The sequence below is a fragment of the Hippocampus bargibanti genome, linkage group LG01, assembly GCF_051943395.1.
Source record: "Hippocampus bargibanti isolate YZ-2025 linkage group LG01, ASM5194339v1, whole genome shotgun sequence".
Classification (NCBI taxonomy): Eukaryota; Metazoa; Chordata; class Actinopteri; order Syngnathiformes; family Syngnathidae; genus Hippocampus; species Hippocampus bargibanti.
In genome coordinates, this window is record NC_142734.1 from 31,707,914 (window position 1) to 31,733,844 (window position 25,931).

At 39.6% G+C, this 25,931-nt stretch overlaps 1 protein-coding gene across 1 annotated transcript in view; it reads right to left on the reverse strand.

The window, feature by feature from the left end:
* plxnb1a (plexin b1a) overlaps window positions 1-25,931 on the reverse strand; it is a 48,105-nt gene that overhangs the window by 17,148 nt on the left and 5,026 nt on the right. The window contains exons 2-10 of the mRNA XM_089010919.1: window positions 9,140-9,204; window positions 7,919-8,795; window positions 7,553-7,795; window positions 6,150-6,332; window positions 3,330-3,458; window positions 2,388-2,488; window positions 2,160-2,292; window positions 825-981; window positions 563-671 (exon numbers count right to left, since the gene is read on the reverse strand). Of these exons, the coding sequence (XP_088867045.1) occupies window positions 563-671; window positions 825-981; window positions 2,160-2,292; window positions 2,388-2,488; window positions 3,330-3,458; window positions 6,150-6,332; window positions 7,553-7,795; window positions 7,919-8,785 (1,922 nt within the window). The 5' untranslated portion in view covers window positions 8,786-8,795; window positions 9,140-9,204. The remainder of the gene's footprint in view (window positions 1-562; window positions 672-824; window positions 982-2,159; window positions 2,293-2,387; window positions 2,489-3,329; window positions 3,459-6,149; window positions 6,333-7,552; window positions 7,796-7,918; window positions 8,796-9,139; window positions 9,205-25,931) is intronic.

The window sequence follows — 25,931 nt, forward strand, 5'->3', positions numbered from 1 at the left end:
CTATAGTCCAAACCAAAATTTCAAATTGTCGTATGTAAACCACAATAACAGTAATTATTTTTTTTACTTCAAATTTGAAAATTAGTTATTCATTAATTTGTTGTGCGTTCTGTATGTAATATGTGGAGGAGATGAAATATTCTCATGGCTTGCCCAAATTGATAACCGCCCTCGAGAGGAAGCCCTAACTCCAATGTGGCCCACGGCAAAAAAATGAGTTTGACACACCTGTGCTAACCCGTCAATCACTGTGCCGCCTCCTCCTCAATGCATTGGCGACAAAATCTATTTTTTTAACAATTAATGTTTAATAGTACAAGAAAATGTATGTTACAAAACATTTGCAACTGTTTCACTAATTTCAAGAAAAACTAAAGCAAAATTGTAACACATAGTACCAAAAACAAGGCGTTGTCTATATGTCATTGTACTTGCTACTGAATAAAAAAAAGTGTCACTCAGGCAAGAAAGCACATGATTTATCAGATCTAATTATGTTCTGGTGACACATGCAGTGGGTGTGTGTGTGTGTGTCTATGCACACATATCTGCATATACTTACGGCCTCCGTTCAGAGAGTTTCTGCACAAGGCTACAGTCGTATAAGGTAAATTCCGTCTCCGCTACGGTTACATTGAGGAAACGTAGGGAAAGGATCACTATCACGAACTCTGGATGAGAACCAAACCACATCATTGAAATGATTACTGTATACACATATACCAACAAAAAAGGGTCTCACACTCACTTACACTTAATGTGTGCAGAAAACGCTTCATTTTCTCTGCGGTTTGCACTTTTTAAAAGAGCATTGAGATTCTTACCGTTTCCATGCCCGATGGGGGGTAGACTACTGGCTTCAGGGGTGGGACATATGACCTCACTGTTTGTGAATAAGGCAGGAGTTTCGGTATCATGGAAAAAGCAAGAGTAGGACTCCCCTTCTTCTAAACTTGGGAGTCCTTCGACTGACACTGTAATCTGGTGGAGAAGAAAATAAGAATTGTTAAAAAAATGCAATAAGCTTTTTGACTTTAAATCAACAGTGAAAGCATTGAAACATTGTATAATATTACACCCCCACCCCACCCACCCCCCAAAAAATATACATCATTATATATTCTTGGGGTCACCACAGCGAATCAGTGTCCTCCTCTTCACCATATATATACATGTATATATATATAAATAAATAAATAAATATGAACGAATTAATAAATGAATGAATAAATAAATACATAAATAAATACATCGACTGACACTGTACGCCAATATATATATATATATATATATATATATATATATATATATATATATATATATATATATATATATATATAGTACAATTTTTGTCATAGCTATGATCGCATTATTTGATTTTACAATGATTACCATGAGAGGGACCTTTGACTCTTTCCACGCATTCTCTGCATTCTCAGGTATATTAAATGAAGTTTCCACTTGTAGTCTAGTCATCTTTATAGGTGGAAAAATATCTGATGGGAGGAGCCAAAAGGCAGCCACAACTCCCCAAAACACTCACTACGGTCGTTACCGTGAGTACAATTTTAATTTCATGATTACAATTTGACATTTCATTTTTGTTTCAACAATCCTGCAAAATGATACAATAATTAAGAATCATCATCATCATAATAGTAATAGCAATACTGTGTTTTAAACATAAGGCACACCTGAAAGTATTACATTTTCTCAACAGTGGTCCTTATAATCTGATAGACCAAAATAGTTGCATGTAATGTTCTCAATATTTTGCAAAGTGTAAGGCTTAATTAAAAATAAAGTAGGGTTGTACTGTATTGTAAATTTCCCCTTCGTGGGGCTTTCTGATTCTGATTGTATGTATTGTATTGTATTACCCGTAGTGTAGTTCCATTTAGTGGATGCAAAATACAATCACGGCCACTATTGTAAAAGGACATTAATTGATGGTGCACTTTATAATCTGAAGCATCTTATAATGCAGAAAATATGGTAAACATTCTTGGCTATTTATTTATGTTATTTATTCATTTATTTATTAGCTGGTGGAGAATTTCGGAGAAAGAAAATACAGCCACAGTAGGCCTATTTGGATATTTTTCCATTACTATACATTTGAGGCTATCATTAGAAGATGTTCCTCCCCCTCCAATTACATTTGTCTTCTCCCCGCGGCTGATGTTGTATAAACTGAGATGCTGGATGCTGAGGCACTGCTGTGTGTGGTTGAAACTCCACAACCACTGACCCTTGACCGACCCTCGCCGGCACTCCCAACGTTGTCCACACCTGAAGTACCAATGTACGAAATAAAAGCAAAGAGTATGAGAACATAACTTCAGTGGGGCTCCGTTCTGCAAAAACAAAGTTGCACGCAGACTCACCGCCCCTCCAGGACACACCAGCCACAGTAGGGGTCATTGGCAGACAGACAGGACTGGCAATCCAGATGATCTGCGCATTCTGCCACAGGACGCTTCTCTACCTGAAGGTCAAATGTATCCTCTTAACCAAGTTGTATTCCAATTACATTCATTCAGGGTATCAAATTTAAAGAGTGGGCTCTCTGAGGAAAATCTCACAGCTTACCACACAGTCTGTCAGGAGTGGCCACTTTCTCTGATCAATACTATTGTTGAGTCTGACCCTACACCTCCTGCTAACCGTTAGGGATGAGACAGAAGGCGAGTGACCTTTGGCCTCGACTGAACAACTGTTCTTATTTTGCGATAATGCTCTGTGCCCAGTGATCCTATAGGGGGATGCAGCTTGAGGAAGTATCGTGGACAATAGTGAAGAGTGACAGACCATTTTCAATCTTTTGCATGGAGACATTTGGCTGTTTGTTGGTTGAATGGAAAAGCCATGCAACACTGGAAAAGCTACAGCTGTTAAACTATTTCAAGCAAGAGCACTCCAAGAGATCCAAGATTTCATCACACCTGAAATATCAATGCGCAGACATAGTCTAGGATTTTTATACTTTCAAGGGATTCAAATCTAGAACTTAAAAAATGCACGCAAACTGGATATTCAGATGAATATGGATATGGATGTGATCCAAATCGGGTTACATTTACACTGGTTGCCGCAAGATAAAATTATACCTACTAATTGTTTATGTTCAAGATGTTCTACCCTTTAAAATAATAATGATTAAAGAACACAAGAGAAGAATACCTAATCATCCCAACAAACATATACTGTATATCAGACTGTTCAAACTGTAGATTGCTATCCGTACATCTCCGTGAAGTTAATCGTAAATATGTGGAAGAAGAAAGACTGATTCATCCATGAGAGCGTATTCCGCTGAGACGACTTACAGAAGCTTTAGTCATGATGTAGATGTTTGCGCCGTTCTGGTCCAGTATGAGATTGCGGTTAATGGGGGAATTGGGCTGTATCGTCACATTGGCATACACCTCCACTTGGCCATCTTGGCCCAGATATACCTGAGAAAGACCATTCCAAGATACACACACTTCATTTCATGCACAAAGTACTGTATTTTCCGGTGTATAAGGTGCACCGGAGTATAAGGTGCACCCCCAATGAATGGTGTATTTTCAAACTTTTTCCATATATAAGGCTCACCGGACTATAAGGGACACCTTCATTGAATGAAAAACGTTTACCAAATACAGTAAAGTCTCGTTATATCGATATTCTCGGGAGTTGGAAAAAAAAAATCGATATAACCGGACTATCGATATATCCGATCCTGCGGCATGTAAATTTTCTCCTTGCGTTCATAGAAATAGTATCGTAATAAGCAGTACTATCGATATAACCGATATCGATATAACGAGACTTTACTGTATAATATTTAAGTGTATAAAGGTTTTCCAATTAGAAGGTACACCACATTACAAGGCGCTTCAGTAGAGGCTCTGGTTACACACGACTTCTACAGAGGGAAAATGGCGTCGTGGTTGCTGACAGTAGTTGCGGGAACTGTTCTGCCTCAATATTGCCTTCATTTTGAAGAAAATAAAGGCTTTGGGGTACGCCTTACACACCGGAAAATCCGGGAAGTTTGTAATTATTGGGAGAGTTAATGCGAGAACTAAACAAACTAAACGATCCTTTCAAGCACCATTCATGAACATGTGTAAGCTGATCACATAAGCTGTCTACTGCAGTGACCACTGTTTGAGAAAGCCTTGAGATATGTAACTAAGTTACAAAAACCTTGCTCTAAAAGAAAAAAAACAACAATAACAAAAAATTCGCTTGCCATGCGAATGTGGCCATTGGATGTATATGAGTATGTGCCTATTTTGCATAATCATGCATTTAAAACTTGGGACTGTATACCCGCAAAACTGCTCGATGAGAGCCCAGCACCAATGGTTAGTTTGTGCTTTGATCCACTTTGAAATCATTTTTTTCATTAGCGTGATATGGCATGACACTTTCTTGTGAGTCGCAGCCCTGCTTGGATCATACAGAAGCTTTAGGATTGCATTGCTGAGTTGGGCGTATGGAAAGCTTTTTTTTTGCTGATAATACAAAAACGTTCTACCCAAAACCCAATAAAACATTTGCAAGATCGCAGCCGAAGTGGCTATGAATGTGATTATCACACTCAAAAATCCAATATAAGCACAGGAAGACATTCCTAGTTTTAAGTGATTCCCCAGCCTTCAAACTATCATGTTGCCTCATGTTTATGAGATTAGGAGACATCTTTTCATTTTTCTTTTTTTCCCTCCGTACATCCGGTGGCACCATCATGAGCACAAAATATGAGGATGCACTCAACACATAATGGCAATGAAAATAGTTCTGTGGTGCTTGGTGGTTTAGAAGACCGCTGGCGTGTGCGGCTGCCGCTGCTCACCGGCAGTAACTGTACACTGTAAAGTGACCATGAGAGTTTTGAAAGGCGCTTATATATGATGTGTATTATTATTATTATTATTATTATTATTATTATTATTATTAGAAGCAATGTATTTGTACAGATTTTATTTAAAAAAACATGTCAATTTTAAAAGTCCTGATCAAATGCATGTCAACAGTGCGCTACAGGTGGTAACTGCAAACATTGAGCTTGCAGTTACAAAATCAAGTGTGGATTGCATGTGGAATAATATTTCTGGTCAATTGACTTCCAAAACTAAGAAAAAGGGTCTCAGTCTTGGCTTAAAAGTGCATCAATTGCCATGAGTCCAAGAATCACACCCAGGTAATAAAGTTCGCGTAATAAAAACCAAATGTCAGGATTACGAAGCTACGTTTATCCGTGTGTGCTGGATTTCTGAGAAAGACGGAATGATTAAATCTTCAAGGTGTTTAAAATAGCTAACATTTGTTGCTCATGTTTGAACAGGTGCAAAGTGTGCTCAATTTTCTGAGAAGTGAACCAAGGAACTGGGTATGCTGCCATGTGCATTTCAACACTTACCAACACTCAGATATCAATTTAAAATATTTAGGGGAAATATTCGTGAAATATTTTTGACCTCAGCATCTGTTTCACGAAGTGGTCCCCAACGCACATGGCTCATATGGTACCGCGCCGCACAGAAAGAATAAAGAACTTTTGTTTTTTTATTTTTATGTTACTTCTGTTTCATATATTTTGGAATCTGAAAGATGTTTTATTTTGAAAAATTACCGGACTCTATGCTACATCTGTCCACAGTATGTCGGTCGACTCAGGTCATGGCACTTCTCTAACACGTGATTGGCTACAACTGAAATGAAGCAACTGAATGACTTTCTTGACGAAGAACGGCAGATTTATTACTGTATCAGGAGACAGTATCTGGATTTCCGACTTAAAATACGGATTTATCTCAGGAGATTCCCATGGACCAAACATCCTCTGTATAATATTTTTCATGCATGTTTAAATGTTACAAAAGCGAACAGAAAGTGTTGCAATCAGATCGATCCGACATTCCTTGACTCATGATTAGTATTTATTTTTCAGTTTAGAAAATATACACTCTAGTATATGCAGGTCTTATCGGCATATTTATCCGGCCTTAAAGACATTAAACCGGTCCATAGGACAAAAAAGGTTGGGGACCGCTGATTTAATGTACAAAATGAATGGCAAAAACAAAAATTGCCAGGTGGGTGCACAAAAACTGTAAGTAGCAAAGTACAGTGGGATGAATATGGTGAGCTACCTTGTGAAGTGTCCCTTTGGAGTCTCCCAGGAATGCAATGCTGTGGTCGTACATCACGCTGACAGCCACAGCCGTGAGGTGTGTAGAAAAGGTTTGCCAGACAGCCTTGGCTACTACCGGCACTCTGCTCGCCATTGGACTTGGGGTGTGATCCGAGCCGCAAGGATATGCTTGAAGAGTATTCTACAAGATAGACGGGATTCTGGTTAATTCCAAGCTGATCTCTCTGTCCTTTGCAAGAGAAAAACAATCAACGATAGAGGAATTTAATTCATATCTAACTGTCAACACACAGTAATGTTCTATAAATCCGGTTTTGGATGTCTTCTAATCCAATCTTTGGTCACTTAATGACTTCCTGTTGGTTCTCCAATGACTAAATGTTCTTCGCTCGTGTGTCACACCCAATCTAAAAGTCTCAAATCACTACAGATGAAGGAAAAAGGCAAAAAACTGCAACATTCTTAAACCCCACTTCATATTTGCTTCTGGAAAACCACATTTTATTGTCATCCATTTTCTGTGGTCATTTCTTTTTGTTTTTGGCACGCTTGTCTATGTCCTTTCTTTTTGTCCGTTTTGACCTTGTTCGTCATCGCTAAGGCTCATTACATTGTTGGACACAGCTGATTCCAAGTTGGTTTACTGAACTCTATTGCCAAGATGTAAGCATCTGTGGAGAGCAGCGGGGCTGAACGAGAGGTTTGCAGCTGGCCAAAATTACTTCTGGGTCATCTGGGTTTTCGTCCTGTGGCCTAATTACAAGACTTTGCTGAATAGCATTATGCGGTTTAATCCCACTAAAGATGCCACATTTTGTTGCTTGACTGGACTTTTACTGTGTTTACACTTTTTCTAACCACTGAAATTAAGTGAGGTGAATAAATACCAGAAAATGATCTATGCTAATGGCTCGTATTAAATTATTAGCCAGTGTACACGCTGTTACAAGGACAGCGTAGAGTGAAATTTTCCTTGGGAGTAGGATAACAGACAAGATACAAGAACAGATGCGTCCAAAGTGCGGGTCGGGGGCCAAATGTGGCCCGTGCTCTATTTTCATCCAGCCCGCACCGCTGTCATAAAATCAATAGTGTCTGGCCCGCATGTAGAATTAATACATTGGGCAGTAACACTGTTACTCAATTAGGAACAGCAAATTGATATACGAGTAATTGACTGAATTAGCCCCACCAATCTTTTAAAATGGTGACAATGAAGAAAGGAGAAAAGTTGATTGGAACGGCCGACGGTTCAAGGATGGTTGAAAATTGCACAATTTGATCACTGAAATATGTAACAACAGAATGTCTCGCTGAAATGTATCAAAATTAATTGCTATTTTATGTGCAACACGTTTGAACAAGATGTAGGTATAAAATATCTATATATTTGGTGCATACCCTGAGTAATTTGGCACAACTTGACTTGACCTCATACTCGATGTAGGCCACCTCTCTTCCATCCTCCAACATCCCATCTTGGGTGTAACATAGGTCTCTGATGGAGTCAATGCGTCTGTCAAGCGCATCAAGAGGGAAGATACACAGAGCTGAGGCCTCCAAGGGATTTTGATTGGTGGCGCTGACACGGGTGGAGAAGACTCCCAATAAGTCCTCACCCTCCTTGTCTTGACCTTGACCCACCTGTTTGAGATAAGGCAACGGGGATACAATCCAAGAAATTCAGTGACGTTCCACAGGAGCGCGATAATCTTGAGTTGAAGAATGAAAGCAACAAAATGACTAAAGTGGAAAGAATCAATTTACCTGGGCAGCTTGAAGAAGGTTGTAAACTCTGGAAGGGGATGATGGCGATCGACAAACGAGAGGAACTTCCACGTAGGAATAGTAAGAGGTGTCATCAAGGCAAACCCTGGCCGCATAGGTCTGATATTCCCTTGATGACGACTTTATGTCTCGGCGGTAAAACAAGAAGTAGACGTAAGTTCGCCGTGTAAATGTGGTCACAAAATGATGGTCATACTCCGACATACGGCCAGCGACAGCTAGCTTAGCCGTCTCCTCGTAGGAAAAAATTGGTTCTGATGAAAGATGCCGGGTGGAAATTGGTGGCTGGCTAGCGGTGTAGCCTCTTCCTACATACATCACAGACCTTTCCCCGCCCCGAAGCCCTACCACAAGCCCCACGGTTGAAACCAACGGATCATTGGCTGCCACATACTGAGTGTCCATTGGCCTCTCTGTGGAGAAAAGAACCTCACTGATTGACGTCAGGCTTCGTTTTTGGCAGGTGCCTTGGTATACACTGCCACAGGTAATCAATTCAGATCCTTTCGGGTCCACCAGCAATAATTTGTTGTGGTTACTGGTTCTCCTGGCCTGGGGACAGTTGGATTCTGTCACTGGCGGGATGCAGTCCTTGCTGTCACTCACAGGTCCAGTTTTCTCCTCCTGTTCCAACCGAAGTCCATCGAATCCATCCAGCTGAAACAGGTAGTCCCTGGCCCCCACATAGACTTTTCCGATGGATGGGTCGGGATGGAGCGCCAGGTGCTGGAATTCGGTGTCATCACGGGAAAAACTTGGGTAAGAGCGACCATGGACCAAGGCAACGATGATGACAATGATGATAAACAAGAATAGGGAGGGGTTCGGAGCCTTCCCATGTAGCATGGCAGATATTCTGAAGAGGGGACAATTAGCAGAGGGTTATACACTGTTTCAGTTGAAGACTTCAGATCTGTTTGGACCTGTTAGGTGACCACGGTTGAGTCTAAGCAGAAAATTGTAGCATTCAGTAACGTTAAACTATTGATCATTGCATTCATGCTCAAAACTGAGTGATGAAAACATATAATCAAGCCACATGTTAGACTGGGTGATATGCAGTAAGTGTGCAGAAGTTCATTAATTTGCTTGGCACAGAACAGTGCCAAACAAATTTTGCAGTTACCAGTTGTGAAGAATTGTTAGTGTCCTCTTAAGTTAGAATTATACAATAACAGTCTTCATCGGGAAATGTTTTACCATCTATGTTCTTTGTTGAGACGAAGACTGCCACCGCCTAATCATACCCCATATTTCTTCTCTGCCTGTCAAGATAAAACAATAAAAGGAAAGACATTCAAATGAGACACAAGCATTCCTAAAAAGAATTGGGCAAATTGCACAAGTCAAATATAATTAAAATATTCATCGGCTAGTCAGTCAGCTCTCGGATAACTCGCAGTTTTGACAATGGGCAGTATTCTTTACATCTTGAGCAGTCAAAAAACTCTCATTTCCATCTCATGGGGCATCACTTAACACCTCTGCGTGAGTACTTTGCACATCCCAAGAGCATTCCCATTTGTGCTGAAATCTCTTTAATTATTGATCAGGTTCCTCAGCCCTTTTGTTGGCCTGACAAAGAAAAAGGTCAGAGGAATAAGTTACAAAGTCTCAAGCACCACAGGGTTATACCCAATCTTTAAAACCGCTTAGAGACAGACATTACGAGGACCTTAATTTACATGTATATGCATTGAGTGTTATTTTGAGTTTGATACTCAACAACATGTCACACAATTGTCAGGCAATATGGCAGCCAGCTGGTGACCATGTCCACCTCACAGTTCCGAGGACCAGGATTTGAAACTGGGCTCCGACTGTGCTGTGTGGACATTCCCTGTCCTCCCCATGTTTGCTCAACAATCTACAGTAACTCACTTAACACTTCTCGACTCACAGGACCAAGAATGGCAAGCAGAGTGTGTCTTAAGGGAAGCAGATGAAAGAGTGTCTAGATGACCGGAGGCCATCCAGGAGCAGCTGCAAATGTTGCGCTGCATGTCTGGTTAAGGGGGTGTGAAAGTGTCTAAGCATTTTCACTTATTCATGAGTTGGATGAGTATAATCCTCCAGGCCTTTTGTCATCGTGTCGGTTCAATTTAAAGTGTGGACAGAAATTTGTGTTAGACAAAATATTCAACAGACCTTAAGCACTTTTGAGTTTGTGAAAACTGAAAAAGATATTTTCTCGCTTCAAATCCCTCAGTCAATATTCTCGTTTAGAATGTGGTGAAGTTAAATAGACAGTGTCAGAGAGTTTGGCTGGGAAAGATTCGCAAATGTTGGCATCTTCACCTGCTCTTTGACCGGCAAACACACTGCGGTCACCTTATTTTTAGATTGCGAAGGACCCCGTCGCCCTGGGAACTTCCTTCTGCTGACCAGCGCTGATGGTTCTCCGCGAGATACCATGTGATTTATACATTTATTATTATTATATATATCCTAAATGGACTTTTGTTTCTAGAAAAGGTATGGAAGTAAACAAATTCTCAGTCACAACCGACCTCAAAGTTTATGTCACACAATTGAAGTTGAGCAAGGAGCAAGTTCCTGTCAAGCAATAATTCTGCCTGTTCATCATAGTTTCAGATGGGAATACTAATAATCTCTATGGTCTTCATTCACGGTTGAGAGACTAATTAATCAAGTTTAGTTCATATGAAATTTAGTTACTGTATCCATGTAAAAACAGAAGTCTTTAGGAAGGCCACATACACTGACCAACAACACAAACTAGGAGTTATCAGAACCCTCCAGCATAGGGCTAAACTAATACCAACAAGCATCGAAGGTAGAGGTATAAGGAAGGTATAAGGAGTCAAAACATGTCAGGAGAGCACTCACAAACTGTGCACCTAAAAGCTAGCAACTACTCATTTGACAATAAGATAGAAGTAATCAGTGTAGCTTCAGGGAATAGTCCTCTTTTAGTTCGCTGACGAAGCCTCTTGGATGAGAAGTGAAACGTCCGACCCCTTCAAAGAAGTACAGATAACGGCTGAAGAAACCTTTTCATCGATGGACCACTCCTGTACGACAGAGCTTACACAGACAGATGTATCCATGTATCTTCCAGGAAATAAGCACTTCTAGAACAACGTGTTCATCTTTCACTTGTTCACTAAACCACTCTGATGTCTTTCCTATCTGTTTGCATTCATAAATCAGTTAGAGACTCTACTGTGCTAGTTCATTACTAAAGCCCCTAATGAGCCATGACAGCCCACTGAATGCCTAACGACCCCATAAAATATGTGGGGGTCAGCAGTGGCAGTGCAGCGGGAGATTTTTGGGAATCGAGCCATGGAGCTTGGCCTTGTTTTGTTCTGGTGGACCGGCTTGGATTTGGCGCCCGGACGGAGCACATTCATAGTAGCATGTGTGGATCCAATTCACAGCATACATTAAAGTTGCATGTCTGGTTGTTTTCAGCGAAAAACAAGCACTTAGTGAGAAGATACAGAACAGATACAGTAGTATAGGGCTGTGCAAATAAACCAGAATTAACTTAAAAGATAAAAGCAGGATGAGGTTTTTCATGTCTCTTTCGGATCTGTTCGACACGAAGCCTGTCACATTAAAATATAGCTCGGCGCTACGATTTGATCCCGTGAGAACTGGGAATGCTTTGAAGCCCTCGGTATCCTTCGCTACGATTCAGTGACCCAACACATGCTAATAAAAAATAGGTATTCAGTGCTAGAAAACCGGTCAAGACTATGATGGGTCAATAAGTGACTGTTTAGTGGATCTGCCAATGCTGGCATGTTACTTTTTGTTTTGTTTTTGATTTTAGGAAAACCTAAAAAATAAATAAAGAAAAAAGGGCACCCCCCATTCATTTTTTCACAAAAAGTAAAATTGATAAAAACTGCTGAACACGTTTCAAAAATTCATTTAAAATTCATTAGAAAAAAAAACTAAATAAGAACCACAGAAGAATAGTGAACTATTCAGTTCCTGTTGTCAAAACATGACTGTTCCGTGAGAGACTATCAAGCGTGCTGTGGGATTGTATCTCTTTTAACACAATGGGTCAGAAGAAAAAAATATTCACTCTAAAGAATGTGCTAGGTCAGAAATGGAAAGTGACAAGCGGAAAAATGATATTCTTTTGCATGAGATAGCCGAAGGTACGATCATTACTCTCTGTATCTGCTTTTTTGAATACATTTTTGTTCAACACCGCATGAAACAGACAAGCTTCTTTCTTCATTCTGCAATTACAGGCAATTTATGAAAATAGAATGAGTTGGAATTTCAGAACCCTTCTGGAAAAATATACATCAAAAAAACAGCAGTTTCATGCGTAAGCAACGAACAATCTCCATTTATGTCACCCTCTCACCCCCCCCTTCTCTGTCTCTCTGTCTCTCTCTCTCTCCCTCCACCTCCCCACCCCCCACATCCCCTTCGCTTGGCTAAAGGGCCTCTGTGTGCTGCCGCTGTAGGGAATAGTGTCCCTTTCACTACTCTCTGGCTGGGAGTTTGGCCCAAACGGACACAGTATAAAAGTCACTTCCTTTGGAAAGCGAGCCGACACACTAAACCACCTAGCACAGGCACAAACACACTTTTAATGTGCACCCAATCACACTGAGACCAATTTAGAGCAGGATCCATTCACCCCACACCCGCCCCCACCCTGCGGACCCTCTGCCAGGCAAAGCAGGTGTGAAGACTCGCTGCTTGGAATAAGATCTGAATTTGACACGCAGGATAATTTGATCAAACAGATTAAACAAATGGGTTTTCTGAAATTAAAATAAATAAATAAAGACTTATTTTAATGTTCTGCTGACTATTATGTTATTATTATGTAAGGGCCATCCTGCATGAACACGTTGTCATTGACAAGACCGTTACGACTGTAACATGCAGAAAAATGATTGACGGCCTGTGGGAGGGCCCAGGACCAGTCCAAAAATACATCCTCTATCAGAAACCCCTTCACGAAGAAATTATTAAGACATGACATGATGAGACATGTTGCCTTTACAAGCCATTTTCATTATTTTGGTTTCCACAAGCTGCCAAGTGAACTTACTCCAATGTAAAAGACAAATAGGATTAATGTAAGTGTGCCAAGGGGGAGTGTGATTGATTGAACAGCTGACCCAAGTTAACTACTTTATAGGACAAGTGGACAGCTTTGAGAGCTAAATGGACTGCTTTAGATCATGTCCAATGGACGATGGTGTTTTGAAGGCTTCGCTGTGACTAATACAGAGTTACGCCTCGAGACATGTTGTTGATTCTATTCGAAGCGGTTACTGATGCTTTGTAAATCAAACTATTGGCATGATCACTGCTGTTTGAGGGTCGGGCGTGTGTTTCAGTGCCTTTCTTAAAGCTGAGACGACAGCTGAATACACTTTCACATCAAGTATTGGTGTGGTACTAGAAATTAGAGCACAGACTTGATGTAGCAGAAGCATGGAAAGCTTTTGTATTCCTTTTCTGGAAAGAAAGACTGCTAAAAAAACTTGAGTAGCTAGTCCGCACGCTCAATACAGCCTGGCCATATGCTCAAATCAAATGTGACGTCAGAGGACATGCTGGTTGGGTCATTGTGCCTACTCATTTGTTTGTGCATGGCCCGCATACATTACCACCTACTGCTTGTACAGCTACCATCACTCCATGTCACTCGCCCCGCCACTCTCTCTCACACACACACACACACACACACACACGCGCACACGCACACGCACACGCACACACGCACACACGCACACACACACACACACACACACACACACACACACACACACACACACACACACACACACACACACACACACACACACACACACATGCCCCGCGCCCACCTCTCCTTTTACGCTACTCAATCGTCTGAGGGAGCCCTTTGTCACCCTGCGTTGTCGTGACAACCAGACTGAGTTGAGCAAATGCAGAGTGGACGTTTCGCTCTCCTGATCTGTGGGCATTTTAATCAGGTTGTAACAGTGTCTGCAGTCAACCAATACACGTGTCCCTCAAGGCAAGGAAGGATGCTACTTAAGTTGTTTTTTCGGTCAGTTGGGCTCTGGGAAACATCGGCATAGTTTTTATTGGATTTCAGATGCGACAATGAGGGGGAGTGGGGGGTGGGGGTCCATTTCCAGTCACAAGACGGGTGACAGAACCAGAGCATTATTGCTAATATGCCGAGGTCTGCTTTCTGCAGAGCCTCAAATCAATTCTGCAGTTATGAAAAGCAGCCTCAGGAGCTCTTGAAGGAGCTCCAACGAATCTGCATCGATTCCCACAGGAATGAAATCCAGGAGAATTTGAGCCCATCGTTTTTGTTTTATTCATGAACAGGTTTGAGAGCACATGACCCCTTGCAAACATTTAACTTATAACAAGTAAATTGGAACCAGTCATTCATCCTCCTCTTATTTCACCACTCTCACTAAACTCCTTGACCCTTTTCTGTATCTCTGCTCAAAGTAGCTGCTATCTGGGTACCAAGCATTTTCTAAATGTTTCATCATGGCATGGGTTCTCTGTTGCCTCCAGTGATAAACATTGCTCAGTACAAAACCATCACACTCCAAACAAAAAAAACAAGATGCAAACCTATTTAGATTTTCAATTGTTCAGTAAAGGGAAAGCTGAAAGGAGAAGAAGAAGAAGTAAAACGATATATTCAGGGGTGACTCAACCTTTTTTTGAAGGTGGAAGAAGAGGAATGGAATTAATAGATTTAGGCTTTAACTGCCACAGTATCCACAGAGCTTCAGGCTGCTCTTAAATTCGAGACAATGCAAAGTATTCCACTGATTCCACTCACGTGGGAGCAACCATTTTCTGATTTGTTAAAAAAAGGAAAAAAAGGCATTTGTTGCTTCTGACAAAGATTTGCACACTTGCGCCAATATAAAATACAATGAATATGAATGCAAATATGAATATATAGTATATTCTGGATTAAACAAAGCTATTATGTTTTGGTTTGCACTCAATTAACGGCAGTCATAGATTTTTCTATCATTTTATGCAGCCACTATTTAACTCATTTAAAACAGATTCTTTTCTTACAGACAGTGTATTGTTGGTGTTCAAATACCTGACATGTTTCGGCGTATACTTCCGCCTTCGTCAGAGTGTCAGGTATTTGAACACCAACAATACACTGTCTGTAAGAAAAGAATCTGTTTTAAATTAGATATCAAGTAGACAGGATGAACTTAATACAACTACTATTTAACTCATTCACTGCCTAAATTCAGGAATTGAAAAGCATGACGTGGTGTGCCATATAAAGTGCCGATAAAGTGCTAGTCTGGCCATGACTGTTCCCTTCCACATGGGGGAAGCATTTCCCTTTTTTCCATGTTGGCATTGTTCCAGCTTCAGCTGTTGTTAAAGCGCTATAATAATAATACATTTCATTTTTTTCAAATCTCCCAAGGACACTATACAGTCACAGGATATTTTTTCTGCGGGTGAGCAGCGGCAACCACACGCGCCAGCGTTCACTCAACCTGGAAGCTAATATGTATGTATTGTACTGTATTTTGTACAGCCGCCCCCATTTCAAGCTCAGATAACTCCAGACCCATATCATTTAGGAATTAACTCTTTATCTGATGAAAGAAGAGTCTAAGGTTTCTTACACTGAATTGAATGTTTATGTTTATGTGTTTATGTAGTCCTAAAACTTAATATTCTGTGGGTCCTGCAATTTGAGTGAAAATGACAAAACCCTGGCACTGGAGTGGACACATTCTTGCACATTGTCTAGCAGTGAATGAGTCAAAAAAAGATAATTTAGATTTTCATATTAGTAGGAACTGTAATAAAATACATTGAATAAACTACATCTCTACATATGCGGTGGAAATCATTTATTTAATTAATGTGATTAATTAATGTTTAATTGTGTGATTAACGATAACCTTTTTGAACAAGACTTCAGTCTGATGAAAACCAACAAGCTGAGTAATAGACGATTATTACTGTTTTTTGTTTTGAAGACAATGTTGATACAATAAGACGAAATCAATTTGGCTTGATGACACGGGATACAAAACATACAGACAACTCATTAAACAGTTATGTGCTGTCAGAGACGTTTCACTTCACTCTGATTTGCTTTTGATTTATTTATAAATTGAGGCGTGCCAATCTGGGTTTGGAGGCAATCTGAGAGCGCCAGGTTGAACTTTTAACCCCACTGGCAGTCTGATGAAAGGACAGTATGTTCAACCACCAGACTGTCTACCCTTTTCGTCTGGGCAGGAGTAAAATAATAATGTGGGAATTGTTTGTGTAGCATTCCGGAAGCAGTTGCGTTCGATCATGCAAGAATGGTCATCGGTAAATTACTTGGTTGCTTGCCTACAATGGGAATTAACAACCATACACTTGGGCCGAACATTCTACCGGCATACACAGCGTATGTCATCTCAGACATTGTTTCATCTGAGGCCAAGGAACCCGCGCAGGCTTAATCCTGCCGGATCCCTCAAAAAGCGCTGATGACGGTGTCCCTAATTCACCTCTCAATGTTGCTGGTACATTACAGGCATCAAAGGCTTATTGGGAAGCTACTGGTTCAGACATGCTGGTTGTGATGTGGTCGCCTTTCGAGGGTAGAACAATTAGTTTATGATACGATAAGAACTGGGCGATTATTTGTGCTAAAAGGTTTCAAGAGTTCATGATGAAAATTGGAAAATGAGGGAAGTTGATAAAAGCGCATGATGTGAGACGCTCAGTGAAGAGCAAACCTCTATAATATTCTCCATCTCCCGTAGTTGACATTTTTAAAATACTTCGTAGACAAGCATTATGAAATTGAGATTCTTATGCACCGGTGTCAAAGTCAAGCCCCGGGGACCAACTTTGGCCCACCACATAATTTTATTCGGCCCGCGAAAGCAAATCAAGCATGCTAAGTTCCATGATGCTTGTTAAAGTCCGAACCAAAATTTCAAATTGTCATCTGTAAACCACAATCACAGTCAAAAATTCTAATGGCTCACCAAATGAATCACGGACCTCGAGAGGACACCATAAGTCCAATGTGGCCCCCAGTAAAAAAATTAGCTTGACACCCTTGTTTTCGTGTGTCATTTGGAAATGATGCTTGTAACGAACTTACAGAAGCAATTACATGAACTAGGTGTTCCAACCCCATTTTTGTCACGGCCACATTCTAGTTAGCGTTTACATTGGAGGGCCTTTATGACTGAAACCATATAAAGAAGTCTAGAATAACGCTTGACTCAACTTTTCTTGAAGTGACTGTAATTAGAAAACTGCCATAAGAAAATGCTGACAATATCTCTTAAAAGAAATTACATCTTGGTACATATTTGAAGATAAGAAAACTTATTTGTCTCACAATTGACAAATTCACAATTTTTAGCAGCAAAAATTTGGAACAAAGTAGAAAAAGTGGAAAACATGTATATCCATGTACAGTTTTTTTGTACACAATATAAAAAAAGGATTGTGCACAGTATAGAACGCAATCTAAAAATATTAAATGGTATACATGCAAATGCATTTATACGACAATCATCATTGAAAGATTTGATTTTCTGTCACGGGCCACATAAAATAAGGTGTCGTCGCAGATTTGGACCCATGGGCCTTTTGTTTGACACCTGCGACATACACTATTCAATCATAATAAAAGAGCTTCAGGCTGGCCGTCATTTCCAAAAGGTCAGTGATGAAGAGCTTGAAAGCCACAGAAAATAGAAGGCCTTTAAAAATTCAAAGATGACAGGGACAGACTTGTTGATGTGAGGGGAATGAAAACAAGATGAGTGAAAAATAATGTTCCGTTGAGACACCATCACCAAACATCACAATGGATGTTATGTCGAGGCGAAACCATGAAAGCCACTTTGCATGTTCTGATAAATGAGTTTTGCTATTGACAAACGAGTGCCATTTTGGGGTGGAGCCGGGTGGATGTGATACTTTCGTTGTCAGTATGTAAGTATTGTGATGCTTTCCGTCAGTAAGCTGAGTGACAGCTTCATTAGTAAGTAAAAGAACGCCTCCCCCAGGGACACGCCTTCTATCCCAGATTCCTCCCTCCTTGGTGTAGAAGAGAGAAGCCGATTTAAGCAGGTTGTTTTCGAGTGGGAGGTCTTCAACTGTCAAATGCTTAATGAACTGCGCTCCCTCTCCATCTTGTTCAATTTGCAACATGCACACACACATGCACGCTCAGTGTAGTAACACTCGCTCTTGTCGTTGTGCCAAAAGAAAAAAAATTAAAGAGGATTGATGAGAGGAGCTTGGCACTGTTAAAGCTCAAAGGTTTGTGATTGTCATCCTGAGACAAAGGAGATATCGCCAAAGCGCCTGATAAAACCTGCACGAACAGGCAGAGGATTCTGGATCTCATTAATCACAATGCCGACAGCCTTTTCATTTACCAGTTATCTCTTTCAAATGAATCCCCGGCAGTGTCGCCGCGGCTGTATTTGGCCTCTCTTGATTTAACCCTTTCATGCGCCGTGTAACCTGATAACATGCTCTGCTGTCCATTACCGCAACTGCTGACCCCGAAAAGGATTAAAAGTACATCTTGCTGAGGTCATAGAATGATCATGAACGTGAAGGCATTAAAAACAGTTGTATAATCAGACGAACGCGCTGCCAGGCTACGTTTCCAACGAGCAGTAGCCCAACAAATCAGTCAAGCCTGACAAATTCCAACCAAACTGCATCCACAAAGCATCAAGATGTCTTTGTTGAAGAAAGGCATGGGCCCAACACTAATATGGCTAATGGCTTAGGGAACCCTGCTGCTTTTTTAAATGAGGCCTCCGCTCTTCTCTTCCAGCGGGGGAAAGAGCAGGTGAGCAGAGATAAGAAAGAGACCAAGTGAGAGAGAGAGAGAGATTTGGGAGAGCAATATGGTTTCACTCTGATCTTGAACAGCGAGGAGGGGCTTGGATGCAGAAGTAGTGTGTCTGTGTGTGCGTGTGCGCATCTACATAAGGACTGGCTAACACATTAGAAGGTCCCATGAGGCATAAGGACACCTGGGATCATCAATGATTGATCATACTTGGGGGATTTAACTAAAACAGGGTAAGAAACTGGGAAGAAAAATACAAACGAAAAATAAAGAAAATATTTTGCAAAGTGCAAAACTACATCTCAATAGCATTGTTGTTTTTAATTAAGCTAGCCAACTTTAGCCTACACCACAGGTGTTAAAGTCAAGGCCCAGGGGCCAAATCTGGCCCACCACATCGTTTAATTTGGCCCGCGAAAGCCAATCATACTTGTGAAATTCCATGACGCTCGCTCAAGTCTGAAGCAAAATTAAAAATTGTCCCATGTAAACCACAATAACAATCATTTTTGACTTCACATTTGAAAAATAGTCATTCATTAATTTGCTGCGTGCTCTATAAGTAATGCAGGGGATTTAACATCGTAATGGCTTCCCCAAATTCATCACAGCGCCTGAGAGGAAACTGTAACAATAATGTGGCCTATGGCAAAAAAATAAGTTTGATACACTTGGTCTACACTGTGACATTTCATATAGAGCTGAATTAATCAAACCTTTTTGGGATACTTTCACTTTAGAGTAATCATTTTTGGGCGTGAAAGTAGCTACAAAAAAGGTAGCGACTCACTTCGCATTCCAAAGCTTTTTAACAACTTTCACGACAATTACTACAATGGGCATCTTACCAGGTTGTCGGGTTGTAGTTTGTCATTATTTATCCTTGAAAGATTTAAGCATCATTTGTAAAACAAAGTGACATTAATTCCTAATTTTATTGTGACAACAAAGTTTATGGAGACAAATAGATAAGGATTTTTACGTATTTTTATTTATTTATTTAGTTAGTTAGCCAGCTAGCTAGTGAGCTAGTTAGTTGTGTGTTTGTTTGATTTTTGTGTATTTATTTATCTATTAATAAAACACAACTATTTATGGATCATTGAATACAAACGCTTCAGCAGAAGATGAACAGCATGTATGTAATTATGTCAGGCAACTTGAGAAAGAAGAAGGACTGGCTTTGACCGTCGCCTGGCATAAAGGTTGAATATTTGAATAAAGGCTTGGATGCACGCTCAAAGTCAGAAATGATGCTCACTCATGCATTATTCATGAGAAGAGTCTGAGTGATGTTTCGGATGAATTTGAAAAGAGGCCTTTCCCTTTTTTGTGTACTATGTAACAAAATTGATATTGGTATTTTCATTTAACTTATGTAAAGATGTTTATAGCATTCGTGTTCCCTATAATAATTTCACAATTTTTTCCTACTATAGAAAAGGCATTTGGCATATTAAATTTGAACAAGCGCTACCAGCTTCTACGTCCACCATTTTGTTCTTCTTTCGTGTTCAGAACAAATGCGAATGCAAATAACGTGTGCAGTGACCCATCAAACCTTTTCATCAACTTTTAATCATACGTGCAAGAGAATATAGGGAATCGAAATTTTGAGGAATCCAAATCAAGTGAAGAGACAGCTAGGACATATATTACAATCAAATTTGAATTAACAATTCCTCAGCAACACTTGTGTCGTTCTTGCAGTGATGCGCGCCAAAAGCTACCAAAAGGAACATAAATAACTAAACCTATGCCATTTTTTTGCATCACTTGATGGAAAACATTTTTAAATTATAAAATAAATCAAATAAAACTATATGGTAACCAACTGTTGGATTTGATTTCATGTGTTTCGAAGACGTACATGCTCCTTATCACAACTCGTGAATGGTTGTCGGGATTGTTTTGTTGTGGCTTTGCATTCCTAACAAAGGCTCATGACAAGCGAGCGCCGTGTGAATGTGGCAGATTTTCTATACATCTCATTTATCACTCTGACACACACATGTGCCGAAAAATGTTCATTGTGGTCTGCTGTGGCGTGTTGTAGGTTTCAATTAGCGGGCTCAACATCTAACACTGGGCCATCGTAGTTTCTATTGATTAGCTGACGCCACACAAATGTAAGTGTCAAGGGCAACTGGGGTCAAACCGAACACCCAGGAGAAAGAAACAATAATAATAATAAACGTGCAACAAATGGCAGCTGGGAGGGTCAGAAGGAGGAGCGAGAGGTCTATGAATGTGGCTTGCCGAGGTTTCGCCCATGAGGATGAGGGGGAGAGGAAATTTCATTTAGCCGAGAACCACAGCATGACAAATAAGGCGAAAACATGCGAAATTATTGTCGCAGTGGCTATTGTGAACTAGCAAAGAGTTTTAGTTGCGTTAAGTTCATACTGTCTACTTATTATCTAATTTGCAACCGATACTTTTCCTACAGACAGTGGCGTTTTTAGGTGTTCAATTACCTTACATGTTTCGGCATGTACTTCCGCCTTCGTCAGAGTGTACACGCCGAAACATGTAAGATAATTGAACATCTAAAACACCACTGTCTGTAAGAAAAGAATCTTTTGCAAATTAGCAAAGAGCTTTATTTCAATTGTTAAGTGGGTACTGTTGTGACTTCGTACCTTGAGGCTAATGTTTGGGGATTGTCATTACAGTTTGGATTTCAGGGGTCAGAGGGAAAATAAATAAATAAATCCTGAAAAGTAATTCACTTTTTGCTTTGTTAACTGAGTAGTCTTCTAGAGAAGCAGTAATTGGATCAAGATGTGTTTGTCCAGCTGTAAAATTACTCTCCGCCAAGTGTAAACATACACACACACTAGAGAAGCAATTTCTGCTCTATTTTTCAAGCTTCCGTCACCCGCCTTCATGTGAGATCATAATATTGAAATAATAAGCATGGTGTTCATTCGGGTGGAAGGCAGAGGACCCCACCAGGAGATAGACACAGTGAGCCGTCAACATCTGTGTACAACGGAGAAGATCATGAAATTGACTTGAACTATTAGGATGTCATTTGCAACAAGTATCGGAGTCCAAACAATTCATGACACGTAATACGCTAGTTCCAGAGAAAGTTACAAAGGATGAAGAAACTCTTCGTTTAATAAAACAAGTCAGGCACTTTCAGATGAATATCATCGTTACTGTAGATCCCACAGATATGATTTTTTTGTAATTTAAAGCCACTTTTCAGGTTCAGTAGCAGCCTGCCAGATAGGTTTCAAGCTAAATGGGATAAGTATTTCCTGTTAAACTGCAATTCACGGGGAAGTGGAATGCAGCGTGAATAATGCAGGAATGACCTCAGGAATATATTAACTACCTGGAGACTAGGCTGACTTGTGACAAGAGGTACAATCCTTTTGGAATTATATTTATTAATTTACAGGATTGGCATATCGTATAAACACAGAGAACCATGTATAATAGTCCAAAGCTGAAATTGCTCCTTGAGTAATTCGAGTAGCTGTTTCAAAAAATGCTCGAGGGACTTATTTGTGTCTCGAGTATGCCCATTTTTATGTGTACTCTGTGAGGAGGAAGTCAAGTTAACTGCAGTAATAATTGTTTATGATGTACATGACAGTCAGATTCCGCCAACACAGTAAGAAATCAAACTATATATATATATATATATATATATATATATATATATATATATATATATATATATATATATATATATATATATACATACATACACACAATAGGCCTTAATTCGCTTTTATTTTGAAATTGAACCCGGCAGAATGTCTCAGCGTCAGGTTGACTTGACTCATTCTGCGTACAGTGTTTGGGATGTCGTTTATTGGCATCATGGTTGAATGAAATGATGAACATGTTGATTATTGTGTTATTATTAGGGAGATAATTTTAGTATCAGTAGTCGTAATCTTCTGTATTTTACTTTTACTCAGCCGTCTACCCAATTCTATTATTCAAATTTTCAGTAGTACAGTACATACAAATAGCAAAATATTCGACAAGTGCCGCCTTAACGTAACATTCAAATATTTGGGCAAATTGTAGGAGGAAGACAGAAGTACCGCTAAAGTACTCTCTGCAAGTTCAGAGAGAATATGAAAATGAAGTAAAAATGTCAAGAAAGAATAAGGCGAGTGTACCATTTATTCATCAGTGATGCAATTGTTTGCAACGGAAACAAATATGTTTCTTTAAAATTGACAGCGTACATGTAAACACAGCTTTCAAGGAATGGGAAAAAACTGTTCCTGTCAATGAAGAATGACAAGTTATTAAATAATCACATCACTTGCATGGGGTTGGCTGTTATTCTGCCAGTACTTGCTGCAATGTGTGTTTCTTCCTCGTCTACTTTAATTTGAATTTGTGTTTCATTAAATGTTTGTGATCCAAACCAACACCTAAAAAACGTACCTGTTTTTTCAATTAAGGCAGTGGCTGAGATACCATCAAACCCCTGCAAAACCTGTGTGTGTTGTATTCATACGAGGTGGCAGACAGCCTGGGGGTTTTGGAGTTTAATCATCAACACGATTTCTTTCTGCATTGCTTTTTGGTTAATCAGTGGGAGATTTAGGAGGATTTTATTCCGCCCCGCCCTAACTTCAAAGGATTAAAAAAAAGCAAAGCATAAGCCCATTCACAAATGTAAACATTACATTAATCCTCCCAAGAAGGGAAAATCGTCAATTGCTTTATTTGATAAACAGCTACAATTAAATGCAACCCCAACAGTTGAGGAAACTCAAGTCTTTCGACTCAGCGCATTTTACAGGAAGTACAAGAACAAACAAGACTTTTTACAAGGGCAATGTTTATCACAACATAAAAACAACGCCCCAAAACCAAGCGTGGAGCTCCAAGAACGCAAACATGAATGATCAGCAAGACTTAACATCAGAAGCCTTTTTTTTCTTCTTTTTAACAAGGATCCAAGACACGTGGCCCTGAGGGAAGACAATACCTACTTCATCCTTTTCTCCTGAGCAGTCGAGAGACGAGAACAATGTACTATTTTACTGCATTTCGGATTGATGTTTGCAATCCCCTTTGGCTCCTAATAAAAATAAGGATTAAATGAACCTCTTGCCTGCGGGCACCAAAGTCAGCTTTGAATGGAGCAGATTTAGCATTGGCCGCGTTGGATGTGTACAAACACGTAATCCAAAATCCATTCGCTATACAGACAGGAGAAAAAAGCTGTAGAGCTGGGTTTGCCTGATCGATTAATTCCCAGGATTTGATCTTTACACATGTGCAAATTATATTGATTACAATGACTACAAATGATGCTTGGTAGATCATGCAAGTCATTTTGATATATGTACTGTATTGCATTGATACTTTGCAATGAATCTGACCAACAGCTGCCTATACCACTGAGTCATAAAAATGCAATGAACCTACTCCTTGATTGAACCGATTTCTCCAGCTGCGAGTCAGTCTGATCGCCGGCATAGCTCTGCAAAAGCAACTGTCCCGGGGTTTGTCAGTTGGTATTAGGGCCAAAGGCTTACTGGGAAGCAGGTTTACATTTTTGGCTTCTGGCAACGGGGCTCGCATGGGGAAATCAGCAAAGGTGGCTGAAGCGCAGACAGAGGGCAACCACGGTTTGCTCTTCATTATTATAAAATCTAGTTCTTGATTCCTGTATGTATGAGCAAATTTAATTGCGACAAATATTTTTTTTCAGAATAAAATGGCACCATTTGCCATGGTATTGAATTTGGATACCTTCTCTGAATTTAAGAAATAAAAGAAAGGGCAGTGAATAGCGGATCCCTTGTTTGTGAATATACTCTGTGTGCTTAATCGAGAGTGTTAACATGGTGAGGGGTTTGTTGGCTGTACTGAGGGTCTCTCGAGAGGTGGGCACAGGGACAATAGCTGCTGGAAAGGCAAAAGCGCGTGTTGGGCCTCGCGGCTGCTTCTTTACAACAGAGCCACACCCTCCTCTTATTCCTCTCCTTTTGTCCTGCTGTAAACTGATTATTTTTGAAAAGTAGATTACATTGCTATGGCTTACTCTTGCTCATGCTGCATTAGATATAAATACAACTAGGAAAATTGCTTGAAAAAATAGGATATTTAGGGTTTTTTTTTCTAAAATTTGATGGCCTAGTGGTCAGAGAAGCAGAAACACCAAAGACTGAGAAGGAGTTCATTACAGGTACGACACCTTCGATGCATTCTTTTTTTTTTTTTGTCCAGGTGGTCCTGAAGAAATGTATTTGTTTATTTATTTATTGTTATGTTGATTTATTTTTTAATTTACCTATTTATGTATGTGTGTGTTTGCTTGTTTGTTTGTTTGTTTATTTGTTTACTTATTTACTCAATTATTTCTTAGTTGATTTATTTACTATTTATTTACTCATTTATTTCATTTTATTTTGTTTGTTTATTTTTTTACTCATTTATTTATTCAGTTTTTTATTTGTTGATTTTTTATTTATTTACCTATTGATGTATTTATGTTTGTTTACTTATGTATTTACTCGTTCTGTTATTTGTTGATTTATTTATTTAGCTTTTTATGTATTTATATTTGTCTGTTTATGTATCTACTTATCTATTTATTCATTTATTCACCTATCATTTATTTGAATTCATTAATGCATTAATTTATGAATTTATTAATTTGGCGCTGCATTAATTCATTAATCTATTAATCTCTTTATTTATGTATTTGCTTGTTTGTTCATATTTTTGACTAGTACCATTTGAATTGTTGAAATGTTACAAGGACATCGCAGCGGTAACGTTATTCGGAAATAATCCGGGAATGAGCTGAAAAAGTTCATTTGAAAAAAAATGTCCACAATCCCCAATGGAAGAAAATTAACACATCACTAAATGGTAACACGTTGAATAATATTTGCAATGGAATGCCCCCGTTTCATTCTCCCAGATAAATACCACCCACACGTTTTGCCATCCTGAACGTCTGTATGGACGGATCGCAACTCCCTTGGGCAGATGTCACGCTGCTTATCTTCAGACTGAGTAAGTGTACAGTACTCCACTTTCCGAAATAATCTCACTATATTCCTAAATACCTTACTAATTCATTCTTCTCCCCTGTCCCAGAAGAAATAACTGAGTTATGATTTTCTCCTCAATTGAGGTCACATAACACTG